Source organism: Sander lucioperca, chromosome 15 (genome assembly GCF_008315115.2).
Source record: "Sander lucioperca isolate FBNREF2018 chromosome 15, SLUC_FBN_1.2, whole genome shotgun sequence".
NCBI classification, from domain to species: Eukaryota; Metazoa; Chordata; class Actinopteri; order Perciformes; family Percidae; genus Sander; species Sander lucioperca.
The window spans coordinates 11888147-11909201 of NC_050187.1; the positions used below are offsets into that span (position 1 = coordinate 11888147).

At 42.5% G+C, this 21055-nt stretch overlaps 2 protein-coding genes and 1 long non-coding RNA gene across 5 annotated transcripts; 2 read left to right on the forward strand and 1 right to left on the reverse strand.

The window, feature by feature from the left end:
- Nucleotides 1-3700: 3700 nt before the first annotated feature.
- LOC118493262 lies at nt 3701-6542 on the forward strand. The gene is made up of 3 exons (XR_004895266.1): nt 3701-6065; nt 6199-6333; nt 6474-6542. It is a non-coding gene; the product is annotated as an uncharacterized LOC118493262 (long non-coding RNA).
- Nucleotides 6543-7932: 1390 nt separating this feature from the next.
- On the reverse strand, nt 7933-16478 carry ttl (tubulin tyrosine ligase). The gene is made up of 7 exons (XM_031284268.2): nt 15707-16478; nt 15354-15432; nt 14987-15219; nt 14679-14814; nt 14317-14586; nt 12861-13004; nt 7933-10762 (listed from the first exon to the last, which is right to left on the reverse strand). Exons 1-7 carry the CDS (start codon nt 15873-15875, stop codon nt 10564-10566), a joined length of 1230 nt encoding a protein of 409 aa, XP_031140128.1. The 5' UTR covers nt 15876-16478; the 3' UTR covers nt 7933-10563.
- Nucleotides 16479-16712: 234 nt separating this feature from the next.
- On the forward strand, nt 16713-21055 carry fignl1 (fidgetin-like 1). Of its 3 annotated transcripts, XM_031284324.2 has the most exons (3): nt 16792-16852; nt 17187-17365; nt 18222-21055. In XM_031284324.2, the coding sequence occupies exon 3, from the start codon at nt 18239-18241 to the stop codon at nt 20132-20134; it is 1896 nt and encodes a 631-aa protein (XP_031140184.1). In that variant the 5' UTR covers nt 16792-16852; nt 17187-17365; nt 18222-18238; the 3' UTR covers nt 20135-21055. The 3 variants fall into 3 exon arrangements, with proteins under 3 accessions (XP_035848484.1, XP_035848485.1, XP_031140184.1); XM_035992591.1 differs by lacking the exons at nt 16792-16852; nt 17187-17365 and adding an exon at nt 16713-16779; XM_035992592.1 differs by lacking the exon at nt 17187-17365 and having other exon boundaries at nt 16784-16852.

The following is a 21055-nucleotide window of genomic DNA, read 5'->3' on the forward strand; positions in this document are numbered from 1 at the left end:
CACTAAGCTGGTTTAAGTCCTATTTTTCTGAGCGATCCCAATTTGTTAATATTAACGATAAACCATCCAAATACGCTAAAGTTAGCCATGGCGTTCCTCAAGGCTCAGTGCTTGGACCAATTCTATTCTCTTTATATATGCTTCCTCTAGGCAATATTATTAGGAAACACTCAATTAACTTTCACTGTTACGCAGACGACACCCAATTATATCTGTCAATCAAGCCAGACGAAAGCGGTCAGTTAGCTAAACTTCAAGCGTGCATTAAAGATATAAAATCCTGGATGACCCACAATTTTCTGATGTTAAACTCAAACAAAACGGAAGTTATTGTGCTGGGACCCAAGCACCACCGAACTTCATTATCTAAATATATAGCTACCCTAGATGGTATTGCCCTGGCCTCCAGCACTACTGTCAGAAATCTAGGAATCATTTTTGACCAGGATCTATCCTTTAACGCCCACTTAAAACAAACCTCAAGAACAGCCTTTTTCCATCTTCGTAACATTGCCAAAATCAGGAACATCCTGTCTCAAAACGATGCTGAAAAACTAGTCCATGCATTCGTAACTTCCCGGCTGGACTACTGTAATTCTTTACTATCAGGCTGCTCAAATAAGTCCCTCAAGACCCTCCAGCTGATCCAGAATGCTGCAGCACGTGTTCTGACAAGAACTAACAAAAGAGATCACATTTCTCCTGTATTAGCTTCTCTGCATTGGCTTCCTGTAAAATCCAGGATTGAATTTAAAATCCTTCTCCTGACCTACAAAGCACTAAATGGTCAAGCACCATCATACATAGAAGAGCTTTTAGTACCTTATTGTCCCACTAGAGCACTGCGCTCCCAGAACTCAGAGCTACTTGTGGTTCCTAGAGTCTCTAAAAGTAGAATCGGAGCCAGAGCCTTCAGCTACCAGGCTCCTCTCCTGTGGAACCAGCTCCCAACTTGGGTTCGGGGGGCTGACACCGTCGCCACATTTAAGAATAAACTGAAAACCATCATCTTTGATAAAGCTTATAGTTAGGGAGTGAGGAGTTGCAGCATAGTAGAGTAGAGGGAGGCAGGAAGTACAAGCCCGTTCCGGCAGGGGAGAGTACGAGCCCGGTCCAGGGCCCCTCTCTTTAGCCTGCCTCTCTTAGTTATGCTATTATAACTCTAGACTGCTGTGGGAAGCTCCTTCCAAGGACACAATGAGCCGCTCCCTCTTCTCTCTTTTCACTTGTCTCCTTTTGTGTGCATCTTAGTCCCAGAAATGCCTGTTACTAACCTAGCTCTGGGGAGTTTTCTCCCCGGAGTCCCTTTGCTTCTTCTTCACCCAGAACATCGCCTTGGAATTGGGTGGCACCTACACCGGGGTCCTGGGTGCAGCTGACGCTATGGACTTACTACACCCTGCTACGCTCTGCGTTTCCCCGCAGTGTCCGACTGCGTCCTGCCGCGTCCTCCCAGGCTGCTGTGCCACACTACACCCCGTAACGCCCTGCTGTGCCCTACTATGACTACCATTGTGATCACTGTTTCACTATCTTTATTATGACTATTATTGCCACCATTCACCACTCCCCCAACTGGTGCCGTCAGACACCGCCTACCAAGAGTCTGGGTCTGTCCGAGGTTTCTTCCTAACAAAAAAGGGAGTTTTTCCTTGCCACTGTCGCAATAGCTACTGCTAATGCTTGCTCTTGAGGCAACCACTGTAATAGTTGGGGCTTCGTAAAGTACAGAGTTTGGTCTAGACCTACTCTATCTGTAAAGTGTCTCGAGATAACTCTTGTTATGATTTGATACTATAAATAAAATTGAATTGAATTGAATTGAATTGAGTTCAATAATACCTCACACAAGGGTCTACCTTAAACGGTTAAAATGTTATGAAAGGGGGCATGGCTTAAGCATAGGGGGCAGGCCAAACCATCACCAATCAAAAACAAACTCTCTGCTGAGTTCAATGATACCTCACACAAGACTCTACCTTAAATGGTTCACCAGTTGTGAAAGGGGGCGTGGCTTAAGCATAAGGGGTGGGTCAAACCATCACCAATGAAGAAGGAAGTCTCTGCTGAGTTCAACGATACCTCACACAAGGGTCTACCTCAAACGGTTCAAATGTTATGAAAGGGGGCGTGGCTTGAGCATAGGGGGCGGGCCAAACCATCACCAACAAAGAAGGAACTCTCTGCTGAGTTCAATGACACCTCACACAAGACTCTACCTTAAATGGGTCACCAGTTATAAAAAGGGGGGTGGCTAAATTATAGGGGCCGGGTCAACCCATCACCAATTAAAAAGGAAGTCTCTGCTGAGTTCAATGATACCTCACACAAGGGTCTACCTTAATCGGTTCAAATGTTATGAAAGGGGGCGTGGCTTAAGCATAGGGGGCGGGCCAAAACATCACCAATGAAAAAGGAAGTCTCTGCTGAGTTCAATGATACCTCACAAGGGTCTACCTTAAACGGTTCAAATGTTGAGAAAGGGGGCGTGGCTTAGGCATAGGGGGCGGGCCAAACCATCATCAATGAAGAAGCAACTCTCTGCTGAGTTCAATGATATCTCACACAAGGGTCTACCTTAATCGGTTCAAATGTTATGAAAGGGGGCGTGGCCTGAGTAAGTGGGCGTGGTTAAAGTATAGGGGGCAGCTCAGTATCACATGTAGACCACACATTATAAGTTTCATGTAAATAGGATGATGTTTGTCCTATAAGGGGGGGGGGCTATGACCAAAAGTCAATTTTGCCCTGTAGGTGTCCTCAGGCGTGGACCTTTGTCAATTGTGACAAATTTCGGGCAGATACGACAACGTATACTCAAGTTATAACAATTTATTTGTTCATCGCTAAACACTCAAAATGGCCGCCATGCCACGCCCACACCGTCTGACGAAAAGTTTTTCTTTTAATAACTTTTCATCTTTAAGGTGTTGGGATGTTACAGACCAAGTTTGAAGTCCATCGGATGCAATCTCTAGGAGTTTGTTAAAGTATAGCACCTTGACTTTTAGGCCTACTTCCTGTTGCCACTAGGGGGCGCTATGACTTTAAGTAAATATCGGCCTTTATTTGTCCTCAGAGTTGGACTCTTGTGAATCCTGAAAAGTTTCAAGCCAGTCGGACAATGTACTCTCGAGTTACACCCAATTCCTGTTTCGGCAGCGAAACGCACAAAATGGCCGCCCCGCCACAGCCATGCCCTATGACGAAAAGTTTTTCTTTTAACAACTTTTCATCTTTAATGTCTTAAGATGGTACAGACCAAATTTGAAGTTGATCGGATGAAATCTCTAGGAGGAGTTCGTTAAAGCATGACATGTGGAAATGGCCAAAATCGCACTAATTTCGAACTTTGAAATCAAAATGCCGGACTTCCTGTTGGGTTTAGGGTATGGCTCTAATGACGTACATCTTGACATACTACATATGTGTACCAAGTTTCGTGAGTCTGCGTTAAACGCACTGCAGGGGCTCAATTTTTTAAACTTTCTAGGGGGCGCTAGCGAGCCATTTTTGCGCGGTTATTCCCGAAACCCTTAAAATACGTACATTTTCACCAGACTTGATGCGCCCGCCAAATTTGGTGAGTTTTTGAATATGTTAAGCCCCTCAAAAAGCCAATTTACTTGCAGAAAATAATAATAATTTCTTCAGTTTCAATAGGACCTTCGCCGCTGTCGGCGCTCGGGCCCTAATTAACCAAAGACCAGTGGCTATTACTATCACCGCAAAAGGGAAAATGTCAATTAAATACACCATGGACCAATATACTCTACAATGAGATTGTAAAATAACATCCAGCTTGTGTCCTGAAGTTCACGTATCACCACATACGTGTACCAGGTAGCAGAAAACAAAGGGCCCCATACTTGTCTGTCCGTGCAATATGCAAGTTTTCAACTTGCAAGGCCAGCTTTTTGATCCAAATGGCCGAACGACCAACAACACAACAGAAATACATTAAACTCTCTGTACATCACTCTGGACTTGTCCGTCACCTTAAAAGTGAAACCAGGTGTAGACCAGCAAGCAATGTTAAACAAGGCCACATAGCAAAAACTGTGAGAAAAGGCAATAGCAGGGTGTATTATAGTCGGTTGTCGTCCACTCCACTGCCTGAAGTAATTGCTGGCAAAGTATCCCGCAGCTTAAGCAAGAACATTCTCAAGGTAATTTCATCAGAACTAAAAAAAAGCAAGCAGCTTCACGACAATGTTGTTCTTGAACTTACACTCACGCAGGATATCATCAGAGAATGTGACAGCAATCGTGTCAACATGCCAGGCTACATTCAAGTCCTGTAGATAAACCCATTTGCTGTATACTTGTACACAGAGGTTGGTGTAAGCATTTTGGTCAACCACCTAAGGGGGGAAAAAAAGGTGGCCTTGTACCTCGATGCTACAGGAGGTGTTGTCAGAAAGATGCCTGGTGACGACAAAAGGGTTTTTTACTATGCCCTTACCCTGCCTGGAGCGGGCAGAGATGCTCCCCCTCTCTCTGTCTGTGAGCTCCTTTCCAATAACCATTCAGTTCCACCTCTAGCATATTGGCTACTTCAGTTTCTGCATACATTGGCCAAATATACAACGCATCGTGTCAATCAAATTGAAAAGGACTTTAGTTGGGCACTAATGCAGGCCACACTACTGGCGTTCAACAGAGAGAGTGTGGATGCATATCTGGCAAGAACGTTCAGCATAATTAACAGACAAAAAAGGTGGGATGAAATCAAATCCACCACAATACTCTGCTCAGCACACATCATTAAAGCAGTGAGCAACACTGTCAGCCACAGGACGGATGACCCAGGTCTCAGGGAATTTGTTACTTTCGTGTTTGCACGAATTCAAAACACAGTGTCTCTGCAGTCAGGCCAGGACATTTTCTAACATCTCTGTACTGTCTTGCTGGCAGAACATGTGCATCCAAAAGTCCATCAAAGCCTAGACTTTCTGCAACAATTGATAGCCAAGGGCAACAACCCAACACTTGAAAATGGGGACATAGACAGCGAGTCACAGAGTGGATGGGAGGAGGAAGAGCAGAAGCGGGCGCAGACGATTGTGGGTAGGTCCCCATATACAAAATGCTTCCAAGAAGTATTTCAGGAAGCACAGGCAGCAATAGGAGAGGCAGAGGAGGATAAGGATGGACATCAGCCAAACCGCTACCACTGTCCCGAGATCATAAAGGTGCTTTTGGGTAATTATATGGGGATCTTCCCACTGTGGAGCGGTGCTATGCTTGGGGACCTGAGGCGCTATGCCCGAGACAAGACCCTTGATCGTGATACATCTAAAGTACAGTCCAGAGACACTAACTGCCATGTCGAAACGTGGTTTGGCATTGTCAAACACTCCATCATTACCAAAAAAAAAAAAACCTTAGGCCTGCAGAATTTATTCGAAGTATGTACTCCTCTCTAAAGGGGAGGTACATCGAACACATTGTCAGGCATAATCTCCCAGAAGAAATACTGTTAAAAACAACCCAAACCAAAAAAAATGTGACACAGGCTGAAGCGACCTGGATGAAATGTGGAAAATCCATTGTTCAAGTAAAGAAATCCAAATTTTACAATAACCCTCAAACAATTCCAGAACCCAAAAAAGGCAGGTAAAAAAAGGACACAGACAGCAAACAAGAACCAGCTACCTCAGTCAAAGCTGATAAAAGCAATCCATCAAAACCAAAACCAGAACCAATCAAAAAGGCTGGTAAAAAAAAAGGACACAGACAGCAAACAAGAACCAGCTACCTCAGTCAAAGCTGATAAAAGCAGAGTCCAAATTCCTGCTACACCAAATCACCTAAAAGTCAAAGTAGACCAGGGGAAAGAATCAAGTACACTGGTATGATAAGATATCACAAAGTATTATTACAATACTGTTTTTCAACCTTTTTTTTGTCATTTAATACAATTTCTTTTACAGACAAAAACACTGTGGGAAAAAGGTCAGACTGAACTGGTGGTGTCAGTGATAAAGTCGCAGGACCAGTGTTTTACTCTGCGGCATTCTGAGTTTATGACGTTACGCCCACAAGAACTGATCTGTGGTGAGGTAAGTAACTGACATCAGTGTTCTGTTGAGTTCTTAGCCATAAATATGAACAAATTACTCTGGAAGATTGCAATATCAAAGGGATTCATGTCATTATTTCAGTTTGTAACTGACGTGGTGAATGTCCTTACAGGTTATCGAAGCCTATATACGAGCTACCCTTAACCAGTTCGACCCTGCTCATCAAATCTTCCAATTAGACCATTACACAAATGGTGTAATTCTCGGAGGTTCAAGGGAGCAAATAAGTCGACACCTGATGTGAAAAGTAAGTCTACAATAATTTGAAAGACAACATGTCTAGTGAATGATGTTTACTGCCAATTTGCCCACAACAAAAATCACTATGAAAACAATAACATATAGGACATATTATGCCTCATGCTGTTGTGCACTTTTTTTACACAGGTGAAACTGGATACCTTTGACGCTGCTCTGTCATTTGTTAATGTAAACAACAACCACTGGCGGTTCGTGGTGAGTACAACAACACAAATAATTGCAAAGAACGTTAGCAGAGGATAATTATGGATTTGTACTGTGCTTAAGCTTCTTCCTTATGTTTTTTTTCCAGTATCTTCATGTGCCTTTAAAGAGTGTATTCGTTATGGATCCTGCTACTGCAGAACAAGATCTTCACCTCTCCACAACTGCTGTTCAGTGTTACAAGTAAGAAAATAATACAACACATTACTTAACTGTTCGACTACCAGTGAAGCATCATTTCATTTGTGTGTGGGAATAAATGAACCAAAATACAACCGCAAACTGAAATAGGTGTGAGATGTCACAGTTTAACATACTTGCGATTCAGTAATAAACCTTGTCGAATGGTTCTAGATCTGTAAAGTGGTCATACATGAGCACAAACTTGGGCATCATCTGTGCCATGTTTCAACAGTATTTGGATGATACATGTCAGAGTATCTGCATACATGCCTGAGTTGTGAGACTACAGAAAATTTAACATTGGTGCATTGCATTGTGTCTTCCAGCTGCTACTTTCAGAATTAAGCAATAGCTCTTAATGATAACCCAAATAATTTTAACTGACTGCTGTATGTAACTCAGAAGCTGCTGCATGATGACACTTGGTTGTTGAGGTTCTCCCCTTCAGTAATGCAGTGTGGGAGTCAATTTTAAAGCACTACATACAATTCATGTTGTTATTGTTATTGTAGAGAAAGACTGTTCAATGTGTGGCCTCCAAAATGTGCCAAGGGGCACAAACATTGAGGCTGTTGTAATTGACTGGGTAGGTGCTTCAAATCCAAACACACGAACATCTTGATGCTGTAAAGTTTATTGGAGATTAGAAAGAAAGGAGAAGACAATGAGATTGTAAAATAATCAGAAAATGGACTGAGCTTGAAGACGTAGATGTGACGTGAGCAACCTGTCTGAAAGTTGGAAGTCTTCTGGTAGCTGTGCCAAGAGAAATCTCAATCATTCCCAATCTAGCATATATATATATATGTATATATGTATATATATATATATATATATATATATATATATATATATATATATATATATACATATCTATATATATATATATATATACATATATATATATATATATATATACACTGTATATATATATATATACATACATATATATATATATACTGTATATATATATATATATATATATTTACACACAAATCTTTTTATATTAGAGAAAAAGTCCAACATTTTGGGAAATACACTTGTTTACATCTGACAGTTATGAGCAGATGGATGTCACTTTCATCTCTGTGTCCAATACAGAGTTGGTCTCGGATGTGTTTAATCAAGTTTAGCATAAAGATTGGAAGCAAGAAGGAATCAGATTGTAAAGCAGAAATGTACACATGACAGAGGCTTGTTACTAGTAATATTTTTTTATTCTCGTAATATTGTTTCTGATAAGACAATTGTTCATGCAAGAGTTTGGATAAAACATCACTGAACAGAAACACAGCACAGATATCCCTCTGAATATGATCCTTGATTTTGAATCACGTTAGCCAATTGATGTGATAATGTCCAGATTATAGCAACTACAAAAACCTTTACAGACACTGAAAATACAGCAGGAATTTGATCTTTGGTAAAGATGAGGAAACTTAGGAAAAATAGGAGAAAAATGACATCACTGAATTTAAAAGAGGTCTTATAATGAATGAGGCAAAACCACTTCAATACAAAGAAACGAATGAAGGTGCATTTAAATGCTGTGGAGGTCCATTGCTTCTTTTTGTTTTTTTATCAATATGCAATTCCCCCTAAGGCACCTTTCCCTTTTGATAGAAAGACATTTCCCTACAAATTGAATTCCAATACTGACAGTTTCTTCTGATACTTCAAAAATCAGCAAACACGTTTAACCCATTTGTCAACAAAACCATAACATACATATTTTTTCCAAACTTTCAAAAACAGCATTTCGGCTACATCAGGGCTCTGCAAAACATCACAGAAATGGATTCATGTCTTAGTTTCATGTCAGTGTAAGCTGCTCTGTAACTATTCCATCTTTCTGACCGTCTACATATCCTTCATTTCCCAGAGTCATCTTGTAAACACAAATACACAGCGATTTAAAACAATAATGTTCCGATGGTGTCCCTTAAGTTACTCACAACATGGGATGTAAAGCCTCACACATTTGAATTGAGGTTAGAAGAGAGTAACAGAGGGGACTCTAACATTACGAGAGACACGCCTACTAGAACTCCTATAATGACTTATTTTGTTTCAAATGAGCTCCTGGAGACAAAACAGTTGAATCAACTACCCAACGAGCACATTTTATTTTAGCTAATTTAAAGGTTCATGTCTGAGGAAAAACTAAACACTTCTTTCTAACAAACCGTAACATAAAATAGAGAGTTACTCCTCTAAAGTCTTATCTATTCACAGAGAGATTCATTAAAAGAAAAGAACTGAAATCTTTCAAGGACCCCATGAAACAAAACAAAAAAAAACAGTCGTGAAATGCAACTCCGATAGAAATAAAAACAGTAGAGAGTGGTTCATACAGTGGCATGATCAAACACAAGCAGTAACTGAAGAAGAGGAAGTGACGGGATGAAGACGTGTGTCTGTGTCTATCCTTGCAGCCGCTGGATGTCCGCTGACTTTTTCTGTGGTAATAACACACATTTGACATACAATGTTATACAAGCGCAGTGTAAAAAGTATGATGTTTTTTTTTTGTCTCCATCAACTCTGTTATGTCTCTTGTGTCCTGCCAGTTTCGTTTCATGGGGCCTTTTACACACTTTGCACAACCTACTACTACTTTCGTTACAACAGTTCAAAAACATAATCCACACACTTGTTGACGACACTTTACAATGACAAGTCTAGCTTTTCATACGTCAGAAATAAAACAGTCATTAGGGCAGCTCTACAAACTGGGACAACAAGTGCTGTGGGGGCTCGTATGAGGATGCATTCTACTACATGCTTTCACACAAACATGCTCTCTTCAAATGACAAATAAAACGCCCATATAGTCTTCAGGTGGACTATTTTGTAAAAGAATGAGTTGAGAACAGAATACTGCAGGCTAATACTTTTCTTTCCTCTCTGCTGTAGAGAGGTCAGGGGTCAGGGACACTCGTTAGGACGGACTTAAACCTTGGTTTACCAGATGAAGGACGGTCTCCTTGTTCACGTATATATCACCCAGCTGCCCTAAACGCAAATAAAATGTGGTGTCCACACGGCTAAGTTTAGAGGAATGTTGATTTTCAAGGCAAACCTTGACGTCTTGAATGTTTGGCTCATCAGACACATCGGGTTAGTATACAAGTCTTTGTACGTTTTAACAACTCTTGATCGCTGTTAGCATTCCTAAATGAAACTAAGGGGCACAGATAGCTGCAGGTAAGCTGCAATTAAAAAAAAAAAAAAAAAAAAAAAAAAGACAAAAATGTGTCTGATGAGATAAATAGCATTCCAATTTACACAAATTCACTAAGATCTCACATGTCAAGTAATACATTTTTAAGCTAATTCTTGCCGACTGACCATGACCGCATTGACTTTACTGAGCAACAGTGCAAAGGCTTATAGAACAAGTACAAGCCACAGTGACAGAGCAAGCTAACTGGCAGTCTTTTTTTAAGGAAGCGTGGCTGGAAATGTAAGGCACTACAGTCTCAGTTGGAGCATCTCTGCATCCTTCAGTCCTCCATTAATCTGCTTGTGGAGAAACTGGTGGTGGGACTGAGATGGAAGGGCGTCTGTCCTCATTCAGAAACTCCCAGAAAAGTTTGTTGATCCGTTCATCCCCATCCTCACATTCGTAACAATATGCATAACCGGGAGAGCAGAGATCATTTCTGCCGCTCAGTGATTTCCACAGAAAGAAAGACTCCCTGACAGGCAAGGTACAATTAAAGGCTGGGCTCGCTGCCATGTGCTGCTTCTCCGCTAGAGTTGAGGAGTGAGGACAGAGCATGAAAGAAGCGTGTACGGAGGAGACGAGGGGAACATTCGCGTGTGCTTACAGCCGAGTGAAAGGGCCCACATGAAGAGGCCCTCTCAATTTGGGAGAGGAGCAGGAGTTGGTGGTGAACATGGAGGATGGGGAGGACGAATAAGGTGAAGAGGAAGCAGATGGGCAGTCACTGCCGCTGTTCATGGTGAAGACGCTGGAAATGGCCACGTCCACGATACCTTGACACAACTCTGGATATAGTTTCCTGGAGGGGGAAGGGAAAATAGGAGGGTCAACTTGCCATCACACGTGTGTTTCTGACTAAATGATAGGGCTGGCTATTGAGTTCAATACTTTTTAGGCTCCGATTGAATTTCATCAGTAACCATTGAGTATCAAAAAGGCTACATTCACACCGCAAGTTTTAATGCTTAATTCGGATTTTTTGCTCAGATCTGAGTTTTTGTTTGGCTGTTCACATTACCTTTTAAAATGTGGCCTATATCAGATTCCAGCGTGAACTGTTTGAAGTTTTGAACTGACCCGCATGCGCAAAAGAACAATAACAATGACATCAGACACAGCACGCTGTTGCACTAAAGTTTGAGAGGTTATGGAGGAAGTAAGCATTTTCGCTTTTATTTCAAAATGTTTGTGTAATGGCAGCCGTGACATTAATGAGCAGGTGCTGAGGAGGAGAAGAATGAAGAGAAAGAGAGCCAAATTGGCTATTTTGCTATTTTTTTCAAAAACGGAGCGGTATGATCCTTCTAGTTTTGATTTAACTGAAGTATCTCCCCATACACTAAAGGCGTTTTTCCATTACATTGTACCTGCTCGACTCGCTTCGACTCTACTCGCCTTTTTTGGTTTTCCATTATGAAAAAAAGTCCCTGGTACCTGCTAACAGGTACTTTTTTTTAATACCACCTCCGTCGAGGTTCTAAGCGAGCTGAGGCGATACCATAAGGTGACGTGAAAACCTGCAGACTACTGATTGGTCGGAGAGAATCGTCACTAATCACTGCGTCATCATTGCTAGCGACAGACGGGGGGTGTCCTGAACAAAACCGCCATTTTTAAATAGTTTAGCCAGCGGTGTTTTTTTTGCTGCCTCCAGCTTCTTTTGAAACACAATTTGTCTTCTGGCTGTGGCAAACAGCCACATGCCAAGAGTAAAAAACAACACACCTTCGACATTCTGTGTGTGTGTGTCACGTTAGGTCACAGCAGTTTCCTGCGGCAGCGCTATGCCGACCAGCCACGCTCGCCTCAGGCATGAGGCGGTACTAAATCTGCAATGGAAAATGGAGGACGGGGCACCACGGCCGAGTCGAGTCGAGTCGAGCAGGTACCTTGTAATGGAAAAACGCCATAATGAGGTCTAACACCTCACTCTCCCTCCACTGACTTGCTCCATCGCTGTTCTCCATTTTGTCGGCCTAGTCAAGTTTCTAATTGTACTGTGTCTAGGGCTAACTCCCGCCGGCGCATAATTGTGACAAATGTCGATGTAGATTGACATAAAAGTCGTATCAAATCCGCCTCTAAAAAAAGAAAATCAGACCTGGGTCTGATTCAGGCCCACATATGGATGTGGTCTAAATCTGATTTGAAAAAATCTGACCTGGGCAAGATTTGAGTGTGGACACTACTTCTGAAGAAGTCTGACCTGGTCACTTGACCCCAAAAATCTGGGCCACTTTTGCCTGCAGTCTGAACATAGCCAAAATGTCTTGTCGTGTGGAACCAAATTTCAAAACCTAAGGGGTTAACTGAAAAATTAAAACCAAGTTTTTTTTTGTTGATGTAATGTGTAAAGCAGATTTTTATAAAATTGGTATCTTAAAAAAGTATTGCTCAGGAACCGGTATTCAAGTCAAGGTATCGGTGTCGAAAGATTTTGAACAATATCCAGCCCTACTTAATGAGTTCAAATAAAGTCTATAGGAACAACTCAAAATCCACAGCTAGCTGGGACTGGTTTAATATCTCTCATAGGAAATTAATTCCCATGACACTTAAAGTCAAAAGTTCCAAAAATAAAAATTCATGAGGAGCAAAATTCTAACGTGTAGCTTTGACTCTAACCCTCCGTGGAACAAAAAACAACAAACAAATATTCTAACATTTCCCCAAACCCATTTTTAGATAATTAGAGCAATAGATTCAAAGCTTCTTTTCACCATAATGTAAACAAAAGTCAAACAGCTCGGTCTAAATGCAGACTGAAGGAATAGATGTGAACAGGAGACAGAATACAAGACTGTGAGATTTCTAGATGGAAAAGAAACAAGTGAAACCAAAAAGGATGCTCAGAAATAAACATTTTTAACAAGAACGATCAGCTGAATGTTACTGACTGTGCACAGGCTGGAGCTCCATTGATCTCAATGAGCCAGACTTTGAAGCTCTCGTCCACCATGAAATCAAATCCAAATAGTTGGAAGCTCTGGTAGGACAGGTGCTTGGTGCTGATTGTCGGCTCGATACATGTCAGACAGCTCCTGTGAAACCAGACAGCAAAATAATTTCCAATCATCCGACTGTTCGACAAACAGACTTCATGCCGTGTGCAAACACTTGATACAGTTCATTAGGAATGTTTCAGGCATTAAGTAATCGCTGACCTTTGAAAAGGAAATGCAGAATTAAAATGCCTCGTCTAAGTGATGGTAGCTGGTATGTGACAGATACCAAAGTCACATTTCCGCAACACTAAAGTGGGATTTATGCTTCTGCCGGGGATCTACTCTACACCGTAGCCTACGTAAGAGGCCTGAAGCTTTATACTTGTGCGCTAGTGTCTGTGTCGTTCTAGCGCATCTCTTTAACAGAATGGCATTCGTGTATGCTGGGGAGTGTGTGGCAGAGTGAGTCAGAGAGTGACGGGGATTAGCTTTGGAGCGAGTACAGACTTTAGAGGCGTAGTGGGAGAAACAAAGTGTCCCCCCTCTGCTTTGTGACCTCGGTCGGAAAGCTGTAGCAGGAAAAGTTAACACACAATAAAAAAAAAAGAAATGATGTATTTCTGTTTTCAATGTTATGTGTGAAAGCTAAAGGCTCCCACCACGCTCACACCACACAGGCAGTGTGCTCCTGCACACTGCCTGTGTGGTGTGAGCGTGGTGTTTCTGTTGCGTGTCAGTTGCGTGGCGGCTGCGTGGCGTTTTCTGTCTTTGCACACCAGAAACGTATCTGACGCGGCGCTGCTGCTGCTAGTCTTGTCTGTACACATGTATTTTTACCATTGATAAAATGAAATAATAGTGTGTTGTTCAACTTACTTTAGTTTGTACATTTGTTTGCACATATTTCGATATATATATTTTTATATTTCAATTCCCTTTCCTGAGATAATAAAGTCCATGTTATTGTTTTATCAGAATCCAATTGAAATACAATTTGAAAAGGAGTTCAACAGATTACCTTAAATGTCTGCATTTATGTCAAAACCTAGAGACTTTCAAACATCAAAATGTCATTTATTAATATGTATTTGTGTCAAAATGACATATAAACATCTTTTCCTATTCTATTTTGCCTGGAAAGTTTCCGACACGCTTGCGTGTCGCGTGAAAAGTAGGCCTAGGTCCTATTTCTAGCATGCACGCGTTTTGGGTGCGGCTCGAGGGTGTCATCTGAGAGATGGGTGTCATGCAGCCAGTGTGCAAGCTCTAACCTGTTAACATGGGAGCTGAAATAAAAGCGGACACGCCACGCAGCTGACACGCTCACGCCACACAGCCAGTGTGCAGGAACCCTAAGCTGTGCTTTCTAGTAAATGAGATCCAATAATAAAAATTAAGAAGGACCTACTTTATGATGTGCTTGATCTGAGGTAATATGTTGGTCTCCAGGGTGACATTGTGAGTGTTCAGCAGGTACAGCCTGAACTCATCAAAGAAGATCTCGTTCCCCTCCTCGTATCGGCCGTAGTTCTGGGAGTGCTCCTTCTGGATGCAGTGGTTGGTCAGGTGGCTGGTCATGTCCTGCAGGTCAGAGCTGTTGTAGGGCTCTGAGGACGTCCGCAGCACACCCTCCCGGTATAAATAGACGTTGTAGTGATGGTCCACTAGCACCCAGCTCCTAGCAATGGCATAACAGAACCCATATCAGCCTCAGTTACAAAGTCCAGACGGACTAGCACATTCTCTGTCAGTCTAACATAAAAGACTTGCCTGATGTCAAACTTCCGATGTCCCGGCTCCAGAAGCAGAGGTTTCTCAAGGTACTTCTGAATAACATGAACCTGTCCCTGATTATCAATGTACTCCAGCAGCTGATTAGCATCATGGGATATCAAAATACCAGCACCTGTTGCAATAAAAAACAAATAGGTAAAGCTTCCACTTACCACAATTTAAAACTTAAACAATACAACAATACGGTGATATAATTTAAGAAGACACTGAAGGAAAAAAAGGTCTGACTAAAGCTTACTCGTGTCTTGGATTTAAACCAATAAAACGTGGATAATAGTTTTTACCCTTAGCTCCGGCAGAAGACTTGGCTATCCACACTGTGCCCTCCCCACTTTCTTTTTTAGAGTGATATGAGGCCAAGAAAACTTCTCGCTCATCCGTCTTGGGATTGTTCTTCAGATGGCTAATGCCATTCGTAGCTGGAGCAACAGGGGTGTTGAGGTTGGTAGGATAGATGATGTAGGATTCCGGAAACCAGTTACTGGAGTCGGACAGCTCCGGGCTGGTCTTTATTAGCCTAATGGTAAAGAAGGGAAGTGGTCAGCCAATGTAACTGCCTTTGAATAATTCATTTGCATAATTCAAGTACATTAGTAACATGAACGACAGCAAAATATGCAGATTTGTCATTTTAAAAAGACAGATACACACTTTACCAACGACGCCTTCCTGCAAAGCTTGTCTGCTCCTCTGTAGTAATTCACCAGCTGAACCAGTCCTGGTTCGTGGCCTGTAAAATCCAAGTGAGGACATTTTAAAATGCGTTTAAACATCTGCGTGTACACTTCAGAGCCTCAACTGCACATCTACATGAGAGAGAGAGAGAGAGAGAGAGAGAGAGAGAGAGAGAGAGAGAGAGAGAGAGAGAGACAGTGTTTCCACAGGATGCTGGAGCAAGCAGCTCTGCGCAGTCACAGCTGCTGCCTCATCCTGAGTGGGTGTACACCAAATATAGCACACAAAAACACTACATCAACATCATATTAGAAAAAAAACATATTTACCCAGACGTCCAAAGGGCAGTCTGTTCCGTTCACCAAGCATTAAGTTGAATCTGGGATTGTCTTTTTTCAGCCTCTTCCATTGTCCAGTTGAGAGGAGGATTTTGGAAACTTCTGCATAAACCGTGCTGTTGTCGTCACGGGAAACAAATGTGTACATCGGGGTATTCATAATGCCACGTTCACTGCGAGGGAAAATATATAATAGAAACGATCGAATGTGTAACTTAGCTGTCTAGCTAGTTACGAGGCTGTCTGGTTGGCACTGCAGCAGACCGACTGTTCAGGGTTATCTCCTCTGTCCGTGCCATGATGATGAGTCAGTCATATCCAGTCCACACTTCCCAGTTAACTCAAAATATTGGCCAAAAGCTCCAATTTCGGTCTGAGGCTAACATTTATCTGTATACAACATCGTAACGTGTGAAGGATAGAAATGTAAGATTGCTGCGCATACAGGGTTCCTTCACTAACCCCAGACAAGGGTGTGACTGACTGCTGCTACCCGGCTCCTGGGGTTGGTCCCGTCTGGATTAATTAAGATCCCGTCTCCGGTTTAGCTTTAGCTAACGGACTGCTACCACTATGAACAGCTATTCAGGAAACTTTTCCTGTGATCTCTCCTCAAAGACAAATACTTTAATAATAAATAGTGCGAAACGTGAACTAACTACCTAACGTTAGTTAGCTACACAAACGCAGCTTATTTTCCCACGGCGGCGTATGATCTGAAGCTCAGCAGCAGTCGCCGCTGTCATCCAGTGTCGACAGCATAAACAAAAAAACTCCACGGTTGTGGTTAGTGTAGTTTACGCGTACACTAATGTCAAGAGTACTTCATATTTTATTGTTTCTTCTACTTAATAAAAGTAAAATAATGCAACATGGAATGCAATGTACGTAAAAGTATCCTTTATTTAACAATAATTTATTTCGGAAATTAATTCCCAGAATAAAATTTCAAGAAAGCTGGTACTACGTTTCCCAGAATGCAACACGATAAAGCGACAATCTAATTTGTGTTTATGTAGCTATGTTGTGGCCACAAGATGGCGATGTAGACCTCAAGTTAGCAGGTCGGACCCTGTGTTGAATCCACAGTCCGGAGAATATAAGTTTTAAAACTCAAGGCAAAGGTTTTTACTCTAGGTAAAACTGCATAGTAGTTTATAATGTATTATCACGAATCAAAAAGCTTTACGTGGGAATTGATATAGCGGCATAATAGCACATTAACAGATCGTTACCACTCTCTGGGCGAACCTGGGGGATGAATGGAGCACTCCCTAGTTGTGACAAGTTATAGGTCCCGTTCCAATATCTTCAAATAAGTTAATGGCTTTAGCTTGGCTCTTTATTATTCTTATATTTCCATCATAAGTCGACGTTTTGTCAATTAAATAACGACTAACGTGTGGTTAGTTTTGGCTGGGTTTCTACTTTAGGTGAAACCGATGCTGAAAGATTATTTATGTTTTTTCAGGAACGAATTGGAACGTGGCCGTAAGTCGTACTGCTGAAGAAGAAACAGGTGGCGGGAACAACTAAACAACGAGTAAAATTACAGCAGCTTTTAACAAGTTGACATTTTAGAACTTGTGTATGTAACGTTAGTGTAGCACCTATTTATTTTTGCCATAATTGCAGAAGATATCTCTAATAGTAAGTGTCGTCCGTCATCCTCAGTATTGTGGCTTGTTGTGTTTGTGGTGTATTTTCAGTGAACACTATAGTTATGCCTGTATCGTTAGTCTGTAAGTTAGAACGAGTTGACTGTTTATAACTGCATGTCATGGAGACTAAGCTAGCTAGGTTTCCCTGCCAGTTGAATGAATGACCTAAAGTTAGATGACATTGCAGCAGCTTTGTTAGTGAACGTCCCTCCAGTACCGCTACATATTCATCAAATTAGATATTTAGCGTAGCTGCATGTCGTTAAAGGGGCGTTTGACCAGTTTTACAAATTGTCACTTAATATTCAATGTTAGTAGCTACTAAGTGAAAACAGTTGTGTATTGCTCTCTGTTGCTCTGGAAGAGCTTTGTCAAGACTGAGGAAACAACCCTTTATGTTTAGAGGTCATCTCAGCTGAGGGCATGGAGACTAACAAAGTATGCTTTAAACATTGAAGTGTGAAATTCCAAAGACATGGGAGGGTCTTAACGCAGATGTTTTTGAGTTGGATGAAGCGTTTTTGTTATTGTTATTGTTATTGTTTTTGTTGTTGTCGTTGTTGTTGTTACTTGAGCCATGTTTTCTATAGTCAGGATATCTCAGCCTCTGCTGCTTCATCAGTTTGAACCATGCTTTTTTATTCTGTTCTTGTGAGGCACTGGGGTTAATGGAAGTGCAATACTAAATCAATGGGCTCCTGTATCATATGCCCATGCATATCACAGAATGTAATGTAATGTAATGAGATGCAACTTTTTGTTTGTTTGGGTCAGGGGTGATGTGCACCTCGGCTTTTACTGATGTCATGCATTTTTAATAACCTTTGTCCCCTCTCCTTCATCAGACTGGAGCAGGCCAGGCATGAGTGGAGCACACCTGGACGAATGGCAGAGGAGGTCCTTTGACATTTCATCTGGCAACTGTACACCTGAACAGACGGCCGATGCCTACCGGGCCCACATCCTCTCCATTCAGTATGCATGGGCAAGCTCCCAGCTCTCTCAGGCCGGCATGGCCAGCCTGCTCAGGACCTACTCAGAGCGCTACGCCGCAGTGCTGGACTCTGATGACCCCCGCACAGGGCTTAACAACTACGCAGAAAGCGCGCTGCATCTGGCCCGCAGTCAGAAGAACTACAGTGACAAATGGGAGTCATCCCTGACCACAGAGAGTGTGCTGGAGCTGCCCTGCGTGCAGAGGATGATACAGGCAGGGAAAGGGGGAGGAGGCTCCCTGGTGGCAGCAGGAGATGTTAACATATGTGTTGGAGTCAGGTCAGAGGCTGCATTGTTCAAACCTATGGGCCCACCACAGCCTAAAACAGAGGTTAACAATACTACCAGTAATCCTGCTACTAATATTGCTTTAGAGAGGCCAAGAGGCTCTGAGGGGATGTCAGGTAATCCAAACTCCTTCTCCCGACCTCCAGCCCGACCGCAGTCTGTGTTTAGTCATTCTTCTTCAGGTCATCCACAGGGAAACCCTGGCCCTGCATGGGGTACACAAAACAATCAGTCCTCCTACTTCCCCACCTCCAATCCTTCTAAGCGGAAGAATTTTTACAACCCACATGGAGGGGATGGTGGCAGGGGGCAACACGGAGGTCAAGCGGGTACTGACCCGCAAGCTGGTGGCAACTTTAGAACGGCTCGTGAGCAGTTCATTGTTGATCAACAGAAAAAACACTCCAATCAGCCTACGAGAGGTCAGACCATGGCAGCAACTGTGAAGAGATCTCTGGGTGCTAACAGGCCTCGAGGTGCGTCTTCTAAATTTGTGTCACCTATTCCACGACCGGAGGAGGAAGAAGAAGCTAGCCGTAATTCCATTCAGGAACCTCAGATCCTGGACGAGCGCCTGAAAAACCTCGAGCCCAAGATAATCGAGCTGATCATGAGTGAGATCATGGACCACGGGCCTCCTGTCACCTGGGATGACATAGCAGGCCTGGAGTTTGCCAAGGCCACCATAAAGGAGATTGTGGTTTGGCCCATGCTGCGACCTGACATCTTTACTGGCCTCCGTGGTCCGCCCAAAGGCATCCTGTTGTTTGGACCCCCAGGGACCGGAAAAACTCTGATTGGAAAATGTATAGCTTGCCAGTCAGGTGCCACCTTCTTTAGCATCAGTGCTTCATCGCTCACATCCAAGTGGGTGGGTGAGGGGGAGAAAATGGTGCGAGCCCTTTTTGCCATTGCCCGCTGCCACCAGCCTGCTGTCATTTTTATTGATGAAATTGACTCACTGTTGTCCCAGCGGACAGACGGGGAGCACGACTCATCACGTAGGATAAAGACGGAGTTCTTGGTCCAGCTAGATGGCGCGGCCACGGCAGCCGAGGACCGCATCCTGGTGGTGGGCGCTACCAACCGGCCTCAAGAGATAGACGAGGCTGCCCGCCGCCGCCTGGCAAAGAGGTTATACATCCCCCTGCCTGAAGCAGCGGCCCGTCGGCAGATAGTAACTAACCTCATGACTCAAGAGAAGAACCAGCTGAGAGAGCAGGAGCTGGAGAGCGTGGTAACAGCCGCCGAGGGCTTCTCAGGGGCTGACATGACTCAGCTGTGTCGAGAGGCAGCACTGGGGCCCATCCGCAGCATCCAGCTCAGTGACATTGCCACTATCACTGCAGATCAAGTGCGACCAATCCTCTACACTGACTTCCAGGAGGCCCTGAAGACGGTACGACCCAGTGTCTCATCAAAAGACTTGGAGCTGTATGAAGACTGGAATAAGACTTTTGGATGTGGACGTTAAGCGTGACTCCTCATCCTGATTATACATCTGTTAAAGTTATAGATGTTATTTTGAACTGAGTTGAGATATACATTTTGGCTCTGGCTAAATCTATAGATTGTAAATATTTTCTTTGTTGCACACAAAGCACATAGAGTGGGTGGACAAAACAGCAGGAGAACCTTACATAATTGCAGAAAGGATTGAAGATTAAATCAACAACTCTGACAGAACAAACCTAAAAATATAGCTTCACAAAGATAGTGATATGTATGTTAGATGCATTATATTGAGCAGGTGTATCTATTATTTTTTCCACCCCCAGTGTGTCAAACAGTTCATTTTTAGTTGATTTGTTAATCTCTTTACAACCAGCCTGATGTTTATTCAACCATTAATATTCCTCCTTACTTACAGGCTGTTGTCACCACACTTGGAACAAAAATCTGAACATATTAGCTGAAATAAGTGAACGGTGTCTTTGTATCAGTTTTAAAATGCAGCCCGATACTTCTTCACAGTAATCTTTGTGGTGAGGGAACTTTTCTGTATGGAGAAACTGCTCTGCAAATTGTTCCCAGCCGTTTGCATTATGCATTCACATTGTTTTCAGCAGTCTTTTTATGGCCAGATTGTTTTCTGTGGATATTTTTTTTACTGTTTCTTGGTGGTTTGGTGTAAGGCACCATGTTGTGTGCTTGAACTGTGTTCCAGATGAAGCAATGATCGGTTTAAATTCCTTTATAGCGCTTAGCATCCTCTTTTGTAATACTTTGAGGATGAACATTTAGCGTAAGTAGTATTCATTCCAAAAGATATTCTCAACCATCTCATATACTGCATGTCAACACTTTACTTTTGTTGTGGCTTTAGTTTGTTTCAATTAATTGCATTGCCAAACTTGTATTTTTTTTTCTAATAAATTGAAATGTTGCCCTCATG

What these genes read in the sequence shown, in the direction of transcription:
- ttl (XM_031284268.2), bottom strand. Translation starts at nt 15,875, where the DNA reads ATGAATACCCCGATGTACACATTTGTTTCCCGTGACGACAACAGCACG. An exon ending in AGGAAGGCGTCGTTGGTAAA is followed by an intron (nt 15,220 to 15,353) that starts GTGTGTATCTGT and finishes CTTTACCATTAG; the next exon opens with GCTAATAAAGACCAGCCCGG. An exon ending in GGAGCTCCAGCCTGTGCACA is followed by an intron (nt 10,763 to 12,860) that starts GTCAGTAACATT and finishes TTCCCCCTCCAG; the next exon opens with GAAACTATATCCAGAGTTGT.
- fignl1 (XM_035992591.1), top strand. Translation starts at nt 16,737, where the DNA reads ATGTTGTGGCCACAAGATGGCGATGTAGACCTCAAGTTAGCAG. An exon ending in TGTAGACCTCAAGTTAGCAG is followed by an intron (nt 16,780 to 18,221) that starts GTCGGACCCTGT and finishes CTCCTTCATCAG; the next exon opens with ACTGGAGCAGGCCAGGCATG.